The sequence below is a fragment of the Syngnathus floridae genome, chromosome 22 (assembly GCF_059516105.1).
Source record: "Syngnathus floridae isolate MCC-2025c chromosome 22, RoL_Sflo_1.0, whole genome shotgun sequence".
In the NCBI taxonomy this organism is placed as follows: Eukaryota; Metazoa; Chordata; class Actinopteri; order Syngnathiformes; family Syngnathidae; genus Syngnathus; species Syngnathus floridae.
Genome location: NC_142434.1, coordinates 5407411 through 5427221, shown reverse-complemented (window position 1 = coordinate 5427221; position 19811 = coordinate 5407411). Strand labels below are relative to the sequence as shown.

The following is a 19811-nucleotide window of genomic DNA, read 5'->3' as shown; positions in this document are numbered from 1 at the left end:
TTGTTTGTTGCAATTTCTATAATGGCCAGAAAAGGCGCTGTTGTCCGCCCTCATTGTTGCTGCCTTCTCTGTTGAGCAAGTCTAGCAAGGCGCCAGAGGAAAATGGCGGACGGTGTGGATCACATCGATATCTACGCCGACGTAGAGGAGGAGTTCAGCCAGGTATTTCGTCGCAATCTTCACCCTTTTGCATCACCAAACAATGTTCATAAGCATTTATTTAGCGTCCACGTTCCTTTTTGCGACCGAAGAAGGTCTTGTTTTGCTCCTTAACCTTGATTTTTTTTTCCCTCGCGCGAGGGCCGTCATTCGCAGTGCTAATAAACTACAAGTCCGAGGTTACGTGCTTCGTTAATGGCTGGGAAAACGTGAATTCATTTAATTCTGCTTAGTGAGTCGATTAATTCCCAATGCACGGTTACTTTTTCATCTTGGTTACTTTTTCAACAAAACCAGCCGTCGTCGTTTCATTGATTTTATAGTTGCGGCCTCAGCATGGCCGCTAATGGTTGGCTAACAAAGCCAAACACAATCGCGTTTATTAGCTGCGTAGTATCATGTTTCACTATAACAATCACCAAATTCAGCCAAAATTATAAAGTTTGACGTTATTTGTTGATTCAAAACCCTGTAATAATTATGTAAGTTGTTTATGGCAAATGAATTATTTCTAAAAGTCAGGTTGCTTTTGAATCTTGTTAATTTCGATTAGAGACATTATGCATATATGCAAATACTTTTTATTAGCATACACATATGGGTAACATTTGTTAAGTTATTTTGTATCTCATACTTATTTGTATGTGCATAAAATTGTCAATACAAATGACAAAATGCAGTCATGAAGCTTGAAATACTGTTTGCAATGCATAATGGCTTACACCCTGCATTCATATAGACTGAAAATAAATTAATTGATTGTTCTTTGGATTGTGAAGACTCACAAGCACTGAGATTAAACAAATAATCAACTTTTACCAAACCATCCTTGTTTTTCAGGAAGCAGACTACCCTGTTCATGAACAGATTGACCTGTACGACGATGTGATCTCCCCGTCGGCCAATAATGGCGACGCGCCAGAGGACCGCGACTACTTGGACGCACTGCCTACGCAGGGGGGCTCCGATGGAGGCAAATCTGCCCCGCCCAATGTGGTGTACACCTATTCGGGGAAAAGGATCGCACTGTACATCGGAAACCTCACATGGGTGAGTGGGGATAAATAAATGTTTTGATCTTTTCAGCCTTAGTTTAAATCATCATTTTTTTAATTTATTTTTTACAGTGGACAACAGATGAGGACCTCACAGAAGCAATCCGATCAATAGGGATCACAGATGTGTTGGAAATCAAGTTCTTTGAAAACCGATCCAATGGGCAATCCAAAGGGTAAGTCTTCTGGTCTTCAAATTGTCAATAGCTGGTATGGATGGGAAAATGAGGCTTCAATTTTGCTTCATGAACCAGTTATATTTTTTTTATTCCTGTAGAGAGGGTGAAAGCACAGTTTTTAATATTTATTAAACGTCTTTATTTAGTCCAACAGTGCCACCTAGAGGAGTAAAAAAATGCAACTGGTTCATGAAGCAAATTTGAAGCTTTTTCCCTTCACTAACTGACTTCACTCCTGACTTTGCTACAATGTATGGAATGTGCCTTTTGTTTGTCCTGCCAGGTTTGCTCTTGTATGCGTGGGCTCCGAGGGCTCATCCAGGAAGCTAACGGAGCTTTTGTCCAAAAGAGAGTTGCACGGTCAGAATCCCATTGTGGCGCCGTGCAACAAGCAGTCTCTCAGCCAGTTTGAGATGCAGTCCCGTAAAAGTAAGCACAGTAAGTCCAATTCATTAGCCATCATACACAGAACGGGAATCTCACTTTAAAGAATATATATAATTTTGCCTCGCACAGGTAACCAGTCAGGCCAGATGTCAGGTGAAGGGAAAGCTGGTCCGCCTGGCGGAGGCCGCGCCGGCTTTCCTATGGGCAGTCGAGGAAGTCGAGGCAGGTTTCCTGGACCCCCCGGCGGCCCTGCATTAGACCGTTTCCCCGGCTCTGTCGGGCCCGGTGGGCCGCCGCCGCACTTCCCTGGTTAGTTAGTCATATGAGTGCTTTGTTTTTCACCTCTTCACTGCTCTTGCAACTCTTCTCCAATCATATCTGCTTACCCGCATGCTTCCAGTAGGACGGAACTCGCTTCTCTTCTGCCCCCAAGTGGCCAGCACCTCATTATGCCTGGCTGAAAGCTGGGTGATTGATTTATTTTCTCCTCCGCGTTAGGCGCCGCACTGAGACCTGATCTGATTAGGCACCAAGATGGCCACCTGGATATTGCTTTCAATCCCGGGAGTTGGCGTGACAGAGGTGAAACGCCACCTCGCTTTGATTTGACCTGATTTCATTCATTTTGCCTCACCTCAAAGTCGAGCCATGCGTTAAAGCCTCAATGTTTTTCTATTTACAATCTGTCTTTCAAACTGCCATCATGCGTAAGACGCGTTATTATTATTATTATTTTTTTTTTTACAGGGAGCAGAATTAATGAAAGGCTGTGCGTGTTCATCATAACATAACATGTTTATTTTGCTCTATGCCCTGTATTGTTTTTAGGTGGGCTGCCAGGGCCCCCACGTCCTCCTCCCGGTCCCCCTGGCCCACCAGGACCACCTCCGGGTCAGGGCCTACCCCTTCCTCTTGGTCCTCCAAATCGTGGGGACAGGCCTCCTCCCCCCGTTCTCTTCCCAGGTCAGTTTGGCCAGCCACCTTTAGGACCCCTACCTCCAGGCCCACCACCCCCTGGTTACGGCCCACCTCCTGGACCGCCGCCGCCCCAGCAAGGCCCCCCGCCACCGGGACCCTTCCCGCCGCGCCCCCCTGGCCCAATCGGACCCCCCTTGGCTTTGGCTCCACCTCCTCACTTGGGAGGCCCTCCACCTGGCGGTCCGCCGCCCGCTCCCCATGTCAATCCCGCTTTCTTCCCCCCGCCTGGTGGCAACAACATGCCCCCCAATGACAGCAGGGGCCCCCCTGGACCAAATGATCCATATGGACGCCCACCACCATATGAGAGAGGAGACTACGGTCCTGGAGGCCGGTGAGTAAAAAGATGCTCTTGCTTTGGGCTGGCAGATTTTTTTTTCTTTTCCCAAGTATCAGTGATTGATATCAGCAGCCTCCACGAGTACCCGATACTTAAAAAAACAACGCTATAGATTACTGCTTGTGGTTGTCAAAATGGTTTTCAAAATCGGTCACCTCTGATTTATGTTGTTTTTGTGGCTGTGCACCCCCAGGGACATGGAGTCATCTCGGACCCCTCTGAGTGAGGCCGAGTTTGAAGAGATCATGAACAGAAACCGGGCTATCTCCTCCAGCGCCATTTCCAGAGCAGTGTCTGACGCCAGTGCAGGTACCAAGCATGATTCCACACAGGAAGCCGACTCGCTTTGACCGTCAGACTAACGTCGCCACCTCTCGTCTTTAGCGGACTACGGCAGCGCCATCGAGACGTTGGTCACTGCCATCAGTCTGATTAAACAGTCCAAAGTGTCGGCCGACGACCGCTGCAAGGTCCTCATAAGCTCCCTCCAGGATTGCCTCCACGGAATCGAGTCCAAAAGTTACGGCTCCACCAGGTCCAGATCACATTTCGTGTGATGTTTTTACTCGAGTGTTATTTCTTCCCAATGTTATTTTGATTGGTTTTTTTTTGTTCCCTCCCCTGCAGGCGTGAGCGTTCCAGAGAGCGAGACCACAGCCGCTCGAGGGAAAAAAGCAGACGCCACAAGTCTCGCAGTCGCGAGCGCCACGAGGACTACTACCGCGAACGCAGCCGCGAGCGGGACCGCCACCGCGAGAGGGATCGCGACCGGGATCGTGAGAGGGAGAGGGAGCGGGAATATCGACACCGCTAATGGACAAGTGAGGTGGGTGCAACCTCTATCTCTGTTCGGAAAAAAATAAAAAAGGGAAGGGGTGTAATTACTTCATTAAATGCATTTTTAACTTTGGGACAATGAAGAAAGAAGCCTTGACTTGAAAAGGTAAGTGCAAGGTAAGTGTCCTTTTGAAATGGAGCCACTTTGAATTGTCACACACAAGTGTCATGATGTGATAAATGTGATCTAACTGCTTTTCAAAAAGAAATATTTTTGCATCTATGCAATTGTTTTTTTCTTTTTTGTTGTTGCTTTTGGGCCACAGGCATTTCACTGCAATCAATACATGTAGATCATATTGAGTGTTATAATAGCTGAAAGTAGAGGTGCAACAATTAATCGACAACGAATCGATTATTAAAATAATATTTTTTTTATCAATTAATCATTTAGCTATCATTTTTTAATTCAGAATTGTCAAAATCCACAGAATTTGAGGCTGTCAATTGCAAATATTCTCTGATCACTGTCATCTTCCATGAATTATGTTTGTTGAATTAAAATGTAACATTTGCTTTTACTTTGGAAAACAGTGATCGGCATTTTTTGCCTAATTTTCTTATGGAAGGCTTAACTGAATCAGAATTTGATTTGGTTCTCTGCACTATCAATTTGAAATAATGTCCTGGAATTGAAACATTTTTCTGTCCGATTAATCGATTATTAAAGTAATCCTAACTGAAAGTATAGATTTGAACTGCAGGTAATGCCAGTGGACCAAATAAGTTATTCACTGAAGTTCCTGACAATTGTGTTTGGTAACGCTCGATTGAATACACTTCCGCCCGTGTGGTTGTATTGTGGAAAGAAGCGACATGCTACAGTTTTTATTTTTACATGACAATATACAATTGCTTGTCCTTTTTTATTTTGTCCTCGTTTGCATCTGTGTTATTTATGTGCAATTTATTATGAAGTTATTGCATCCCAGCTGTAAGTTATTATGATAGCATTTTTTTTGTTAAGTCCCCTAAAGCGAGGCCCTTAAAAGGTCGCTAATCTGTCAACTGGGAGTAAAGTTAACACAACGGAATGCTCCTCATTATTCCCTTCTGAGGTGGTCTTCTGTATTGCTACTGTTTGAATTCTCCTCCCAATGTAACCTGAATGTGGTGAACCGTAACTGACCCACAACGACACACTTGAACGTGCTGCTTTTTTTGTCATCAATTATTTAGGATCGGCTCACACTACTCAATTTGTGTGCTCTCGTGAAGGATTGTCTTGTTTTGTAATGTTGAACTATCCATTTTTGTAGCTATCTGCCCAACAATATTTGTATGTATATTCATGCCCCATGTTGAATATGACTTTTTTAAAATATATATATTTGGAGTTGCCTAACTGGAGCCAGTTGAATGTCACAAGAATGTAGACATGTGACATTGGCTTCATTAATTAATCTAAAAACTGCCCGTCGATTTTGCCTGCGTGTCCACTGAGAACCTCTTGCCAAAAAAAAAATCAATTCAGAAAGGAGCTGTAGTGTTTGGATTATTTACAATCAGTCTGGGAATAAAAACTCGATTGATCAACTACGATGTTGACGAGATCCCCAGTGGACACGAGGTCATGCACATAGTTTTGATCATGTATGTCGGGGAAAGTAGCGAATTCATGTCGACGTTCCTTCCGCAACTTTACAAAGGGTCCAAAATAATCATAAATATTAATTGTGAATTGTTTATTGATGACCAAATTTAGTGCTGTCTTTGTTCATAGGGTCGCCAGCGATCCTCATGTGCAGTTTTGATGCTGTTCTGCAACGTAGTCCCTGTGACGCAATTACTTTAATAGTGATTGGCAATACCTGGTCAAAAGCACAGTTATTATTAGTTATTTTTTTTTTTTACATCAGGTAAGCAAGGTCAAAAAGAGTCCAGCGCCTTGTTCTAAAACTTTTAGTGGAATTTCCGAGCAAGTTGCTTCACATGGACTACGATAATTGTATGGATGCGGCATTTTAACACTTTGGTAGTTCTGTGATGTCACAAGAAGTTGAAGTTAGACGCTATTCGCATCTCAGGTTAGGTCGTGTTTTGTTGTTGTTGTTGTGGTTGTTTAAATGACGCTTTGGTCCAGATTTGTGTAAAAGTAATTCAGTGGCGCTGTACGTTTGCCATCGTATAGCAAAGCGGTGATTTTGTGTCAAGTCAAAATGCTTGTGACTGAAATTGGAGGGGGGCTCCGTGTGTCCGTTTTGAAAGGAATCCTTGCTGAATTTGCATAAGTTCAAATCAGGTTGAAACCAGTCACATTTCACGTCGTTGCTGAAAATGCTGAGTGAGTAAAAAATGTTGCGTTATATGCGAATGAGCGACTATACTCGGAAGGCCCGAAATGTACACAACTGAACATGACGTAACATCTCCCTTCACAAGGATGATAATGAGCCATTGACACGGTCAGGGAGGTTTTAACTAAACCATATGTGAATAATTCGTCTTGGAGTTGCAGTCGAGCTTGAGCAACTCAATATTCGTGGCAGCGTGGACAAATCGGGTCAGGCCCTCAATTTTATTAGCCTACTGTCACGCTGAAAAACAGTTCATACCTCTCAAAATGGAGCTTATCATCCTTGTAAATGGACAATTTTGCTGACATTAATTGTGTAAGTGGTTCTTCAAAAACTCCAGTAGAAGAATGTACAGTATTTGCTATGATGACCATTAGTTCCTGACTTGAAACAGGCTTTGAATGATGTTGTTTGCGTGATGGAAGTATGCCCATGTCAGCGCTGAGCACATCACAATCCACTTTTTTTTTTTTTTTTTAATTAATAATTTGACACATTGACTTTTTTCAATGATTTGTTGTTTAGTCAGTTGGATTTTGTGCTCAGCCCTGGTGTTGGCCTCCTGTGTGGAAAAAATAAATAAATAAATAAAAACAGAGGTGGGCGTTCCGTAAGGCCGTCACTGACACGCCTTGACAGAAGACGGGAAACTTTAAATAAATGGAGACGAAGCACTGACGAAGGTTTAAATGTTCAGTAATGACGGACTACCATTTCGCTGGCGCCAGCAATGGGTTGGTTCAATTCATGAAGTAGATGTAAATCTTTTCATAGTTAATTTTTAAATGCTTTTTGTCCGTATTTTTCTTCCATTAAATATGTTAGGGGTATTAAATGTACAATTTTTATTTCATTTATAAGACTGTATTTTTCGTATATACATATGCATGTATATATGTGTGTGTGTGTGTATCTAGTAAATGTGTGTCTAGTTGTCAATGTATGTATATGTATTAGAGCTGTCAAAATTAATCGATTAATTGTCAATTCTCAGCCTTTCAACCGCAATCATTTCATTGATTTTTGGATTCATCCATGAAAAGAAACATTATCTTTTGTGTTGAATCAAAACAAGATATTTGCTAACCTCAGCTTTTACTACAGGAAACGATAACATGAATCAGTTTCAAAAGGTTTGGTGAGTGCAACATTAATCGCTATTGTTTAATTATTACTTTTTTTTAACAATACAAAAATAAACCACAAGAAATGGTTTTGTAATACACGTTTATGCAAAATAAAATTTTATTCGATTAATCGATGGACTAAATGATTCCAAAAATATTCGATAGTGACAGCCCTATTATGTATATGTGTGTGTGTAAAACTGACTGAAGCGCTGTTTAAAAATAATAACCATAACATTTTGGTTTGGCTTGAAATAATGACAGACGGGTGCCCAAGTCAGACGAATCACGGACCAGCAAAATTTACAAACATGCCCACCTCTGGTTTAAAAAAAAAATGTACATAACAAATATGTATACAATGAAATATTGGATCGGTATGGTGAGGGGAGAGAGTGTTGACTGTTGCGCTACCTCGAAACCAAACTCCACCCTCCATTTTGACACCTTTCAGCTCACTAACCCCAACGGGCGGACGGATGGACAAAAGGAGGATGAACTTCAGCCCGCCACCTGCATGAGTGGACACACAGCGCCTCCTCGTCGTCATCCCCCGCCATCATCCTCCCATCTCTGCCCGTCCCTCTTTCTGTCTATTCATCAACTGTGCAGAGTGGATGGAGGAGCCCCCACCCACTCCTCCGCCCCTCGGCTATTCAAACATCTACTCATGGTAATTGGAAATCTTTCCACTCTTACGTTGATGGTGTTTTATTTTATTCCCCATTGTTTTTCTCTGCGTCTATCTCGCAACAAGCAATTAATTGGTCCATCGGTCCTTTTTAATAAGACGACGTGAGCGGTCCATCTTTTGGTTTGTTTTCCACGCACTGTACTGTGAACACTTAATTTAGCAGTTTTAATATAGGACACATTTGCCCCCCACCCCCTTTCTCTCCTTACCCCTCGTTTATTCTTATTTCTTCTCATGCTTAGAACGTTTGTACATGTCTCTGCTTTTGATTAAAACTAGATGGTGTTGTAATAAAACATGTTTACTGAGGTATACACTGTTGGAAGTGGCTCATTTATATTAAATGCGCTGTACTGTGTTTATCGTATAAACTGTTGTAGAGGGTAGATAATGGATGCCTGTATTTACAAGGTAAGATTGAATGTATCCATTTTTTGTGTAATGGCAAGTATGTAAAATTGCATCGACATGGTCATTTCAAGCAGATTCCAAACAATGCATCATTTTGTTGTTTTTTGATGTTTTGGTGTGAAATTGGAGGCACTACTAGGTCCATTGCAAATTCTGTTTTATTTTTCATAACTTGCATCAAATTATGCACATTGACTCAAGCTGGTATTGAGTCAACTCTGGTTCAGTGTTGTATATTTTACGCCGTAGTCTGACGACTTTTAATCTTGAAATCCAAATGTTGGGTGTAAACTAAGTAATGTGTCAATTTTTCTAAATGTAACAAAAAAAAATAGTGAAAAACAAAGCAAATCCCCTCACCCCCCTTCTGTTTGTCCACTTGCCCTCCCTGTATTGTTCAAATGTAAGACTCCTTTGTTGTCATTTTTTCCCATGTGCCTTTTTTGTTGGGGTTTGTCGAATTCATTTTTGTTTTTTGATTCCAACATGCATGTAGCTCAAATCCTACCCTTAACGTCATCCTCAAATATTTCCACTTTCTGCGTAGAATGTCATCCCGAGACATTGTAATCAGGGGACCACTGCTGTAGTTCTTTTAATTGTAAGCAAATATTCCAAATACTGGATATCCTCTTCCTGTATTATATTGTCCTGCCTGTGTTTCATGTTCACATGCTGATCACGTGTAGTAACTGTAAACACTAGCAAAACAATTACTATTGCTTAAATCAGGGTCCTGTTCCACCTCTCCACATCCTCATTTGTGTTTTCAAGTTGTGTCGAGGTATTTGTATAAACTTTTGTTATGACCTTCCCCCCCCCCCAACAGTGCACAAGGTAAGTGTTTGCAGGTTAAACAAGAAGATTGAGAAGAGAAGCAGACAGGTCCTGATGTCATTTTTTTTAATCGTACTTGTAGAGTGGACAGTTGAATGTAACATTTGCAAGGCAATAATATTAAATGTATTTTTATGTAATCACGGAGAGGGATTAATGTAAGACTATTTGATCCAATCATATTCAATGACATGACTGCACTTGTATTTAATAAGATGCAGGAGATATTTTTAACCGCCAATAAATGACCTGTGACGCTGCTTTTGTGGTAAGACCCAGTTTATCCAACAATAAAACTTAAATATTAATTTGTAATTTGTGGCTTTTTTGTGTGAGTATTGCTGCTTTCTTTTAGTGAGCCTATTTGGTGTTATGAAATGTGTAGTTTTTAAAGCGTTTCCATCACTATTAGGAGTTTGCACTGACTTTACTAAGTGGAACCATTTTTTCGTGTGTAATCTGAAATTTTGATTTAAAAAAAAAAACAAATTTTTATGCAATGCGAACAGCATTGTTGCTACATTGGTTCCTTGCGTGCACAGACCACGCAAACAGATTGGATTTCTGTTTTTCTTTTTTTAAAGAGATGAGAAGTTTAAATATTAGAGTAAATAAGTACAGAAAACAATTATTAATATTAAAATAAGTACGGAACGTTTTCACTTTTGTTTCCTCACGGACTACAGACACCTAAACCGGATGCACTTTTTGTTTCTTCTGGAAATTTAATATTTTAGTAAATATAGTAATATCATACCATATGTTCTCATTTGCTAGCATTTCAAATGAACATATGTAGAAATTTAAGTTATTTTCTGAACAAGTAAAATTAATAAAGGCGGAACAGTTGTCCGCGCGTTTCTAGCAAACGCCGGGCATGATAACGACTTGCACTTCCGGTGGCTGCTCGCTGGGCTGCAAACAAAAACTGAATAAATGGCAAACTTAATCGATGCCCACCGGCTTCGTAGAACGAATACAACAATCTAAACTTCGTTAAACAAAAAGTCCCTTCCTGTGTAATATGTTTAAAAAGATGACAGAATTCGGTCCAGATTCCGGTGGGCGGGTTAAGGTAAACATCCTTTTGTGCCTTTTCATTCATTCATGCCGATCGGATTTTATTTTATCATTCTGTGTGCAGGGAGTTACTATCGTGAAACCTATTGTGTTTGGGAACGTCGCTCGCTACTTTGGGAAGAAACGAGAGGAAGATGGACACACTCATCAGTGGTCCGTCTATGTCAAACCATACAGAAATGAGGCACGATAACATTCCAGTACTTACTGCTCATATATTTTCCATTTGATGGTCATCAATAATCATTTTATTCTGAATTTCATTAGGATATGTCAGCCTATGTGAAGAAGATCCAATTTAAATTGCATGAGAGCTATGGTAACCCCCTTCGAGGTATGTTGATGTTTTTAAAATTGACATTTGGGTCACGTTTGAGACATGTTTTGTTTCTTTAACTGTCTTCCTATCAGTGGTGACCAAGCCCCCCTACGAGATCACAGAGACGGGCTGGGGGGAGTTTGAGATTACCATCAAAATTGTATTCATTGACCCCAACGAGAGATCTGTGAGGGCCTTCAAATCACACACACAGAAATGCTACAGAAGTTAAGGTTCTAAAATACTACCCCCCGCCCCCCAGGTGACTCTTTACCATCTGTTGAAGCTTTTCCAGTCTGACTCCAGCGCCATGCCCAAGAAAACAGTCGTGTCAGAATTCTACGATGAAATGGTAAGTCTCAAAGAAAATCCAAAAAGCCCACCTGAAAAGGTTTATTGTCTATAAATGCCACAAGAGGGCAGCAAAACGTTTCTATTAGACAAGGATATGGCCTAATTGAAGCCCTTCCCTCTGTTCAACTGTCATTTGGTATCTACAAATTTGCATCAAATTAATAGTTTTAAATTCCACAGAGCACAAACGTGTTAAAATAAATACTTAAATAATGGAGTAAAAATATAATTATTTTTTCCTATCTTTTAATCAGATCTTTCAGGATCCAACTGCCATGATGCAGCAGCTCCTGACCACGTCAAGGCAACTCACACTGGGTGCTTACAAGCACGAGACAGAGTGTAAGGACACACACACATTATCTTAATTCAACATTGTGTTAATTATGAACAATTATTATTTGTGTCTCAGTCAGCGAGCTGGAGCAGAGGACCAAGGAGAAAATGGAGGCGGCTAAGAAGAGAACCAGTCAGGAGATCACGGAGCTGAAAGACAAGTTGAAGGCCAGCAGGGAGAACATCAACCACCTCAAGATGGAGATCAGGAAACTGGAGGAAGATGGAGACCACAAGGAGCACTGACTGGTCATCACACATGACAAAAACTGATTTTAGCCAGTGGCCAGTTCGCTGTGAGAATGTACGTCGCACGCAGGCGTAGCCAGATTCAGTTAAAAAAAAAACATACATGAAGTGAACATACTGCAAATATGAACTGTGCAGCACCATGAAAAAACTGACGGCTTTCTGATTGCCAAACTTGCATTTTATTTCTTTTTTTTAACTATGATCAACTTTCTATTTTGGATAACTTTTGCTTTTTCATAAATAAATTTCTTCATGAATGTGTTTTATTTAGCCTTGTGACATTAGAAGTTATTTTCTCCGAGTTTGTCCCCTGGGCAACACAATAGAAATGGGTGTAATCTTAAGAAATGTACATATTAATACTCAAACAATACATGAAGAGACTAAATTGTATATCTCACCTTTTTGTTTTGAACTTTTGACACTAAAATCCCATCTATATTGGCGTAATTAACGTTGCAGAGAGTTACAAAGTTCCCACAGACCTAGAATGCGGCATGGCAACCGGAAGTTAGCCTCGAGTTTCTACTTCTAGTGAGCATACGCCGGGAAAGGTGTCAATTCCAAACAACAACCAAATAATTCTAAAAAACTTGCAAAGTCGTTGTCTTAAAGAAAAGTTCAGCTTTGTGTGACTCAACTAAGGCTTCAACTTGAGACGTCGTTGCCAAGAACGAGTCAACGAAGGTGAGTTTTCTAATCCGTTCGACACTAAATTGTTTGCTTATTATTTAAAATGGTTATTTAAATGTATATGTATGTATCATAAATAAATATATAAATTGTTTTGCACCTTGAATTAAGTGTGTTGAGGGCAACTTTCAAATGTTTTTTTAAGCTACAAACACAAAAAACGTGTATTTGTAGTTCTAATAAGACACACCAGTAACTTAATTAGACTCTCTTGCGCCCTCTAGTAATAGCGGAATGAAAACGCATCCTCTGGCAAAATTGACAACACTAAACATTTTTAAGAAAATTTAAATTTAATATCCAATATACTCCCGCTACAAACCAACATACCCGACAAACCATGTGAAAAAAAACAAACGAAAATGAACATTCAACTGCCAGATGTTATTACCAATGACTAAACATTCAACTGCAAAAAAGAACGTTTTAAAGGTTGCGTTTAAATGCCTCTCCCAATTTAATGGTGCATGCTGGTTAACTGCAAGTATAAAAATACGTTTTTTTTCCTCTCTTTTAAATTATAATTACTGTAAATGGATGCATCTTGCGATGCTGTCAAGTTATTGCTTATTTCTGTGCAATTCCGTCATAACAGAAGTAATATTCAAATTTAAACTAAATTCAAAGGAAACATGGCTCTCTGCGAGGTAGTGCAGTTTTGTCGAGATATCTTATGAAACTTCCAGTACAAAAAATAAACAATTGTAATGACATATTACTATGAAACACGTGTAGATGGAATAAGCAAATATTCCTACAGAAAATTAGAATTTTCTTATGTGCCAATTGTACAATTTCAGTGTAATATTCCAAACAATAAAATGCTACATCAAATCAACTTTAGGCATCTTTCCTTCTTCAGAGGGTCAACTTTAATTTTTTTTTATATTTCACCCCCATCCTTTGTGTGCTTTATTAAAAAAAAAAAAAAAGAGCCATCATTGTTTGAATTTTTGGTGGTATCCAGATCAAGTCCCAAAAAGCGTCATGGCCGTTAGCAAAAATTCCCAACGTAGGCCTCGTAGATGGTGTCCAGGAAGGAGTTGTCAGTCTGCAAAAAATCAAATGTTGTCACACATATAAGTGCGCAATTTAATGTTTTTTTATCCTACCTGGATCAGGTGCAATAAGACTGCCTGGAGCTGGTTTCTAGACAGAACTCTGGTTTCCTTCTGAGGCGTGTAACTGGAGGAGGCGGATGGGTAGGGGTCTTGTGCGGTGGCAGCGGCTGGTGACGCCACATCCGATTTCACCTGAGAGAAGACGCTGGGGGAGAGGAGCAACGTCGGGGCCACGGTGGCTGGGATTCTCTGCGGAGAAGGCCCCTGAACACAACACAGGTAATTTAAGATACATAGAAAATACTGAGGTTTTTTTATCAAATCGTGGGGACTAACTGAGATTTTTTTTACCAACCTGAAACTGCAACTTCGGGGCCACCGTGGCCACGCTGGAAGGCCCCTGGAAGCGAGGGGCCAGCATGGGGCCGAGGCGCGGCGCTTCCGGCGGGGCCTGGTTTTGCTGCTGCTGGACCAGCTGTAACTTGTGGACCAGCTCATGGGGGGAAAGTGCACCCGGGATGTGCGGAGGACCACCTGGGAAGGTCACAATTGTTTTTTTAGTCCCTAGCGTTTGTCAAGCACAAAAAAAAGGTCCCACCTGTGTGCGAACACGGCGCTGCACAACAAGGGGCAGCGGCGTTTTGGAAGAGTCTCTTGATTGGATCGGGTTGGTGGTGATGGTGCATCTGATGGTGGCAAACGTGCTGGTGCTGATGGCGATCCAGCGGAACGCCGTTGTCGCACAGCCGGTTTTCGGGCGACTCAGACAGCGTCTGAAGGACCCCGCTGGGAGCTTCCCTCTGCCCCTGCATGAGCTTCAAAATGGCCGGGCAGTGCTGATTGGGATGATGGGATGGGGCGTTTTCCTCCCTGGTGACATCCTTGGCCGCCGAAGTTTCGTAGGTGAGGGTGCGTGCGACGGGAGGGCGAGAGGCTTTTGTGGTTACCGGTGCGGCGGATGGAGAGGCGGAGTCAAGTTTGGGCGAGCGTTGAGGCTGAGAGCCAAATAAGGTAGCCAGAGAGAGCGACTTGGACTCGCTCGCATTGTTGTCCTGAAGACAGGAAAGCAAGAGTGGAATCAGGGAGGAGGTGCAAATGGCAAAGTGGTGATCGGTGCTGTACCGGAGTGGTTGGCTTGACGGGGATGGGTTTGATGAGGTTGGGCTTCCCGAACAGAACACCGCTGCCGCCAATTTCCTTTGGCTCGCAAGTCGATTTCTCCTGTTCCGCCACATAAATCAATTAATTAAATCCGTTTGACTTGCATCCCTTTTTTTTTTGCAGATGTTACCTTGTCATACTGGCTGTGAGCTTTAGTCAGCATCTGGATGATGTCCACCACCTGCTCTTCATCCTGCACACCACCTGCACTTCCACTAGGGGGCAGCCAACCACCTTGCACCACCACTTGCTTCTGCTGGGTCAGTCTACACACACACACATTTCCCGGTAAACGTAGTGTATTCATCTTCTGTAATTCAATTACATTTTAAGTGTTTGTATCGGAGCCAAGAATTACGCAAGCGCTTACATTTTCATCCTCATGGCGATGCGCTGGCAGTCAGCCTTGTCGTAGAACCAAATGCCATGGATGACCACTGGGGAGAGGGAGAGGCCCGTTTTTCAATCAGCGTCATAAATAGCAACAAAAGGTCTGCAAAAATCAAGTTAGGTCCTCGTAATAACCAAAAGTGGCCGCCCGATACCGAGACGAAGGTCAGCAGACGACGGAATGAGATTGCCGGCGTACCGCGCGGCCTCGCAATCCAATGAACGTGGCTCACTTTCCAGGCGAGCTATTAAATAGGGGGGGAAAAAAAAGAAAACAAAAGTGGTGCAATAAGGTTGAAAATAAATAAGAATGATAAATAAAAAAAATATATAAATAAAATAAATTAAATAAAAAGATTAAAAAAAGAAAAAGTGGTGCACTACAGTTGACTTTGAATCGTCAATTCAACTCGAAGTCGACCGAATAATAACAAACCCACAGCTAGGCTAATTTTGAGCTCGTAAACTTTTACCACAACATCGTAGCCCACCACGCGATGCGCATGTTTACACACGAGACCAGCGAGGCTGGACCTGCCACTGAGGTCGCCCCAGTTGAGCCTGGGAAAAAGTCAGCCCAGGACCAAATAAGTAACTACAGTGGGAGACTGCCCCGCCGAGTCACAAACACTTCACGGGCTGGACCGAGGATCAACGACAAGGAGCTGGGGACAAGTGAGAAGATGTCGGTGTAACGGAAAGGAAAAAGACCAAGAGAGGGGAGCGTGTGAAAGAGTGAGGGTGGCCCACCAGCCGGAGATAGAGGGGCTTCAAATCACTTCCCTAACTGAAGCGAACTGGAAGGAAGCGACCGCATGACTCCGATCAAACTTGGAATTTTACGAGCATTTTGAAGGAGCCGGGGTCGCTGTAGGACGCTGCTCCCCTGACGGGACGCCGTTAAGGACCTTGTCAGCACTCCTGCGTTAATGGGACCAAGACGTCCAATGCGTTTCAACTAGTACAAATCCAGGCTGACCTGCTGAGAGGCACTTGTAGCCATGCTGAGAAGATTTTTCACCAGGAAACCCAAACATGAAAGACTGCAGGAAGAGCCCGAAGTACGATTTAAAGGCCAGCTAGTGTCGGAGACCGACCTGGGCTACACCTACGTGCGACCTGGAGGTAAAACCTTCTCGAGGAAATCAAACCCACCGATATTGTTGCCAATATTCTACGTCATAAATTGTATTGTACGATTAATCGGTTATTGTATCGTATTCATGATGTAGCAAGTTAAGCAAGTTTGAATGATTATTTCATATATAGGGTCTTTGGAGTGTTAATAGTCCACATTTGGATCACAGTTTCCAAGTTGTTACCAGATAACGTGTTATAGTTGGACTTCTTTTACAAGTCGTAAAGGCGTATCGTCCACAGCTCAAAATACTCAGGAAGAAGTGGTAACTGCGCATCCCAATTAGAATCAAAACTCAAACCCCACAATAATTAACAAGCTTCCTGTCAAATGGCCGGTTGTCAGGCAGGGATAATGACTAGCTGGATGTACGCGTCCCATCCCGGAGTCGGTATCTCTGCTGTCTATTTTTAGCCCAGGCTGCCACTTAGCGCCAACCGCCATTCCCGGACGTTACGGCATTGCCGAGTGCGACGTGTTTGCTTAATGATAAGATTCCACGGCCTCGTCCGCGCGGAGGTCGTGGCACGCGGCGGGCAGGGTTACTGGGCCCTAAATTGGCGGATTTTAGTTTGCTAGCAAAAAATAATCATGACAGAGAGATACACAATCCTGTGATTTTAAATTTCCATAATTGTCTGGCGTTGTTGTAGACATTCCATTCCTGTGCTTGTATCCTGCAGCTAGTTTGAATAGTGTTGTGACAGTTAGCCACGTTAGCCTGCTAGCATTAGCGACACACCATTAGCGGCAAGCACGCAAGGTCATGCTATTTGCATACTGTAGCATCACCTAACGTGACGATTATTGGTTTTTGTTATTGTGGGATGATGTGGAATTTATTTTAAAACAGAGGCAGGAAGAAAGTGTGCGCACGTGTTTGCATTATCAGCGCCTGCTGCCATCTAATCTCCACCGACCGCCACGGGAGTGCTGACAGGCTCTCGTCTGGCCGCCGATAAAGAACAACTCCTTAAATGGAGGCGCGGTTCATCCCTAGCTGTCTGTTTCTAGCTATTTTACGGCCTCCATTTTGATGCAACATCCAGGAATAGTACGCAGGATGTCGGTCATGTTTACTTGACGTTTTTTCTTATTCGGTGGTAACTCTTACGCCGTGCGTTGCGGTAGAGCAGGAAGGGGTCCTGCAGCTGGAAGTCCAGGTCTTTGGTGATGGGCTCCGTCAGGTTCTCCATGCTGAGTCTGTTCATGATGGTGAAGCCATGTGTGGGCGAGGCCAGCCTAAAAAAAAAAAAAAAAAAACAGTTTGAATACTTTTTTAGTTTGAGGAAATTTTGTAGACAGAACAACACAATTGTTGGTTTTCCGTTTTCCTGGTAGAGAGCAAAATCGCTTATTAATTTCAAATATGCTTTTTAAATTATTTTATTGCTTGCTGGTCTGTGAATGTAATGTCGTTGTCATGGCCTCATTTTCCCTTATTTCTTTTTTTTTCACAAACTGTTGTGCTACTGTCGAACCTTACAAGGACAAGTGAAGAAATGAAGTTGTATTTGTAGGTGCAATTTACCTCGTGTAGATGAACAGAGTGCCTTCCACTTCAGTCTTTTCCTGAAAAACAAACATTATTACGATTTGTAACCTTTGCAGAAAAATCAGCAGCTCTAAACTATTTTTAATTTTTTTAATCATATATAAAGTGCACGAGTTAGAGGCAACGTTTGATATGCACTTCTGAAATAACAAATTTGCACATTATATCTTTAATCGTTGTAATTAATAATGGTGAATGATGATTTCTTCAATAATAATTAGTGGATAGGAAATAATTATTGTCCACATGCAACACGTGAAATCAAAACAAAAAGGACAATGGGCACAACAACAAAACTTAAATCTTCGTGCGAGTTCCTAAGCGCGGTTGCAGCATGCTAAGCTCCGTTAGCATCGTCCGTCGCACTGAAGTTGCAGCTGAGCTTACCCACTCATTGGTTCTGTTGTTGTACGTGTACAGGGCCACCTGGCTGGCCACGTCCACGATGTTGTTAATGTAGGGATCGTGTCTTTGCAAAGCGGCCAGGCTGATGTCCAGTCCTTTAGCGGTCAGACCTCCGCCGCTGTCTGCGCAAGTCGCTGTCATTGTTCCCTATGGAGATCTTAGCTAGCTAGTTAGCATAGACGGCTAAATTGAAAGAAGGCGAAATCAAAACAGATGCGTTGCGTGGAAATGCTTAGCCCGTTAATTGAATGCTAAATTAACTCTAAAAAATCGGAGCTTTCCAGCTACAAGTGCCACGATCGATTCGCTTTAATGTCAACAGAGAAATTGTAAACAAGCAGGCGTGAGTAATCGAACTGCAGCGCTCGAGTTTTCACAGGCTGAGCAATCAAACCGGAAACATCGATTGAAAAGCGCTTTTGAAAATTTGATTTTTCACACCTCAAAACTGCCCAATAATTGCGTGGAAAATAACGACGTCGGTAGTGTTTACGAAAAAAAAATAGTATTTGTGATATTTGGTTGTCATAATGTAACATCACATTTTAGCATATTACAATATTTTATTTAAATATCGAATGCACATTTAACCTTAATGAATAGTGATTGAGTTTATAGTACATATTGTAATATGTGTAAGAACAATTTTTTAAATGCATATCTTTTATGGTTTACTTGTTTAGTCTGTAATTCGTTTTTAATTCTGTTACTCTTTTAATGTTTTGTCTAATAGTCGATGTTTCAGCTGTGGTCCTTGCTCTAGAAATAAAACTGAGTTGCGTACATGTAGTGTATATGTACCTGTTTAAGATGCTTTGCAGTGTCTAGAAGTAAAATTCTCTTAAACAGTCGAGTTGTTATACAATAACACAATTAGTTAACTGTTTAAAATACGATTCAAGCAGATGTATTCTTTTCCAAAACAAAATATGGCACGGTACGGTACACGTTTGCATTTCCCATGAAATGCACTAGGGGGCGTTATGGGACGTGTAACACTAAGTTTTCCAGCCGTGTTGTGTGTGCGTCTAAGAATTTGTACAGCATGGATGCAGCATGTGGACATTTTGAAATCATACTACAGAGCCTAGATACAAAAAAATATCACTTGTATGCTAGCACATGTTGTGTGCCTCATAATTAGCTTGAAAATAATTGCCTGTGTCATCCGCCAGGGGTTTGTTTTAATGTAAACATGTATTTGTCAGTGTGCATGTTTTCCAATGACGAGCCTAATGAGGCATCCGTCAGCCACTCAATATTATCAATACGCTGTGATTGGCTCCAAGTAACGATGGCAATGAGAGGGCAGTGAAAGAAGCCAGACTCGAGGGCGTGTAATGTGTTCTCTGCAATAAAAGTAGTGACATGACACTTTGGACACAGACACACTGTATCACATTAATAGGGGACGTCTCCTGATAGCACTTGATCGATGGAGACTATTCTAGAATTCATTTATTCTATTTAGAGACAGGCGAGAGTCGGCGGGAAGACGTGCGTTTAATACAAATAGTGCGCCGCCGTGCAGGTGGATGCAATTTGCAAACGGGACGGTCGCGGTCGTGGAGGTAATGAACCGACGTAATTAAAAGATACACGACGCCTAATGGAGATATTGCCTCGTTTCCAAAGGCCTTCACCTTTGACCGAACGGCATATTGTTGGCTCGCCCCTGCATGGGATTGTGGCATTTCACTGTTTGTCTGCATCGTTCTTCCCAGAGAGCGGCCAATTTTTACCAAAGGGGGCCGGGACGTACAAAT

The 19811-nt window shown here is 42.1% G+C and overlaps 3 protein-coding genes across 6 annotated transcripts; 2 read left to right on the top strand and 1 right to left on the bottom strand.

Moving 5' to 3' along the window:
• The first annotated feature begins 26 nt into the window (after positions 1-26).
• cpsf6 (cleavage and polyadenylation specific factor 6) lies at positions 27-8365 on the top strand. 4 transcript variants are annotated; one of them, XM_088367569.1, is made up of 11 exons: positions 27-162; positions 1000-1209; positions 1287-1390; positions 1677-1822; positions 1910-2089; positions 2279-2362; positions 2609-3092; positions 3292-3407; positions 3483-3633; positions 3726-3924; positions 7814-8365. In XM_088367569.1, exons 1-10 carry the CDS (start codon positions 103-105, stop codon positions 3910-3912), a joined length of 1722 nt encoding a protein of 573 aa, XP_088223695.1. In that variant the 5' UTR covers positions 27-102; the 3' UTR covers positions 3913-3924; positions 7814-8365. The 4 variants fall into 4 exon arrangements, with proteins under 4 accessions (XP_088223695.1, XP_088223693.1, XP_088223694.1 ...); XM_088367567.1 differs by having other exon boundaries at positions 1677-1831; XM_088367568.1 differs by having other exon boundaries at positions 1677-1831; positions 4020-8365.
• A 1791-nt stretch (positions 8366-10156) lies between these two features.
• On the top strand, positions 10157-11908 carry yeats4 (YEATS domain containing 4). Its single transcript, XM_088367573.1, has 7 exons — positions 10157-10376; positions 10446-10565; positions 10649-10715; positions 10793-10887; positions 10963-11052; positions 11309-11396; positions 11467-11908. The coding sequence occupies exons 1-7, from the start codon at positions 10326-10328 to the stop codon at positions 11634-11636; spliced, it is 681 nt and encodes a 226-aa protein (XP_088223699.1). The 5' UTR covers positions 10157-10325; the 3' UTR covers positions 11637-11908.
• Positions 11909-12609: 701 nt separating this feature from the next.
• Positions 12610-18407, bottom strand: dcp1b (decapping mRNA 1B). Its single transcript, XM_088367572.1, has 10 exons — positions 18028-18407; positions 17617-17657; positions 17200-17327; positions 14928-14994; positions 14688-14823; positions 14519-14617; positions 13995-14448; positions 13752-13930; positions 13448-13660; positions 12610-13386 (listed from the first exon to the last, which is right to left on the bottom strand). The coding sequence occupies exons 1-10, from the start codon at positions 18184-18186 to the stop codon at positions 13330-13332; spliced, it is 1533 nt and encodes a 510-aa protein (XP_088223698.1). The 5' UTR covers positions 18187-18407; the 3' UTR covers positions 12610-13329.
• Between the last annotated feature and the right edge of the window lie 1404 nt (positions 18408-19811).

Excerpts from the sequence above, each read along its gene's own strand:
- cpsf6 (XM_088367567.1), top strand. The coding sequence starts at position 103 with ATGGCGGACGGTGTGGATCACATCGATATCTACGCCGACGTAGAGGAG. Across the intron at positions 1,391-1,676 it reads TCCAATGGGCAATCCAAAGG|GTTTGCTCTTGTATGCGTGG; the intron begins GTAAGTCTTCTG and ends TTGTCCTGCCAG. Across the intron at positions 3,634-3,725 it reads AAAAGTTACGGCTCCACCAG|GCGTGAGCGTTCCAGAGAGC; the intron begins GTCCAGATCACA and ends CCTCCCCTGCAG.
- yeats4 (XM_088367573.1), top strand. The coding sequence starts at position 10,326 with ATGTTTAAAAAGATGACAGAATTCGGTCCAGATTCCGGTGGGCGGGTT. Across the intron at positions 10,377-10,445 it reads ATTCCGGTGGGCGGGTTAAG|GGAGTTACTATCGTGAAACC; the intron begins GTAAACATCCTT and ends TTCTGTGTGCAG. Across the intron at positions 10,566-10,648 it reads TCAAACCATACAGAAATGAG|GATATGTCAGCCTATGTGAA; the intron begins GCACGATAACAT and ends GAATTTCATTAG.
- dcp1b (XM_088367572.1), bottom strand. The coding sequence starts at position 18,186 with ATGACAGCGACTTGCGCAGACAGCGGCGGAGGTCTGACCGCTAAAGGA. Across the intron at positions 17,658-18,027 it reads ACAACAGAACCAATGAGTGG|GAAAAGACTGAAGTGGAAGG; the intron begins GTAAGCTCAGCT and ends TTTGTTTTTCAG. Across the intron at positions 13,661-13,751 it reads CCCCGAAGTTGCAGTTTCAG|GGGCCTTCTCCGCAGAGAAT; the intron begins GTTGGTAAAAAA and ends TGTTGTGTTCAG.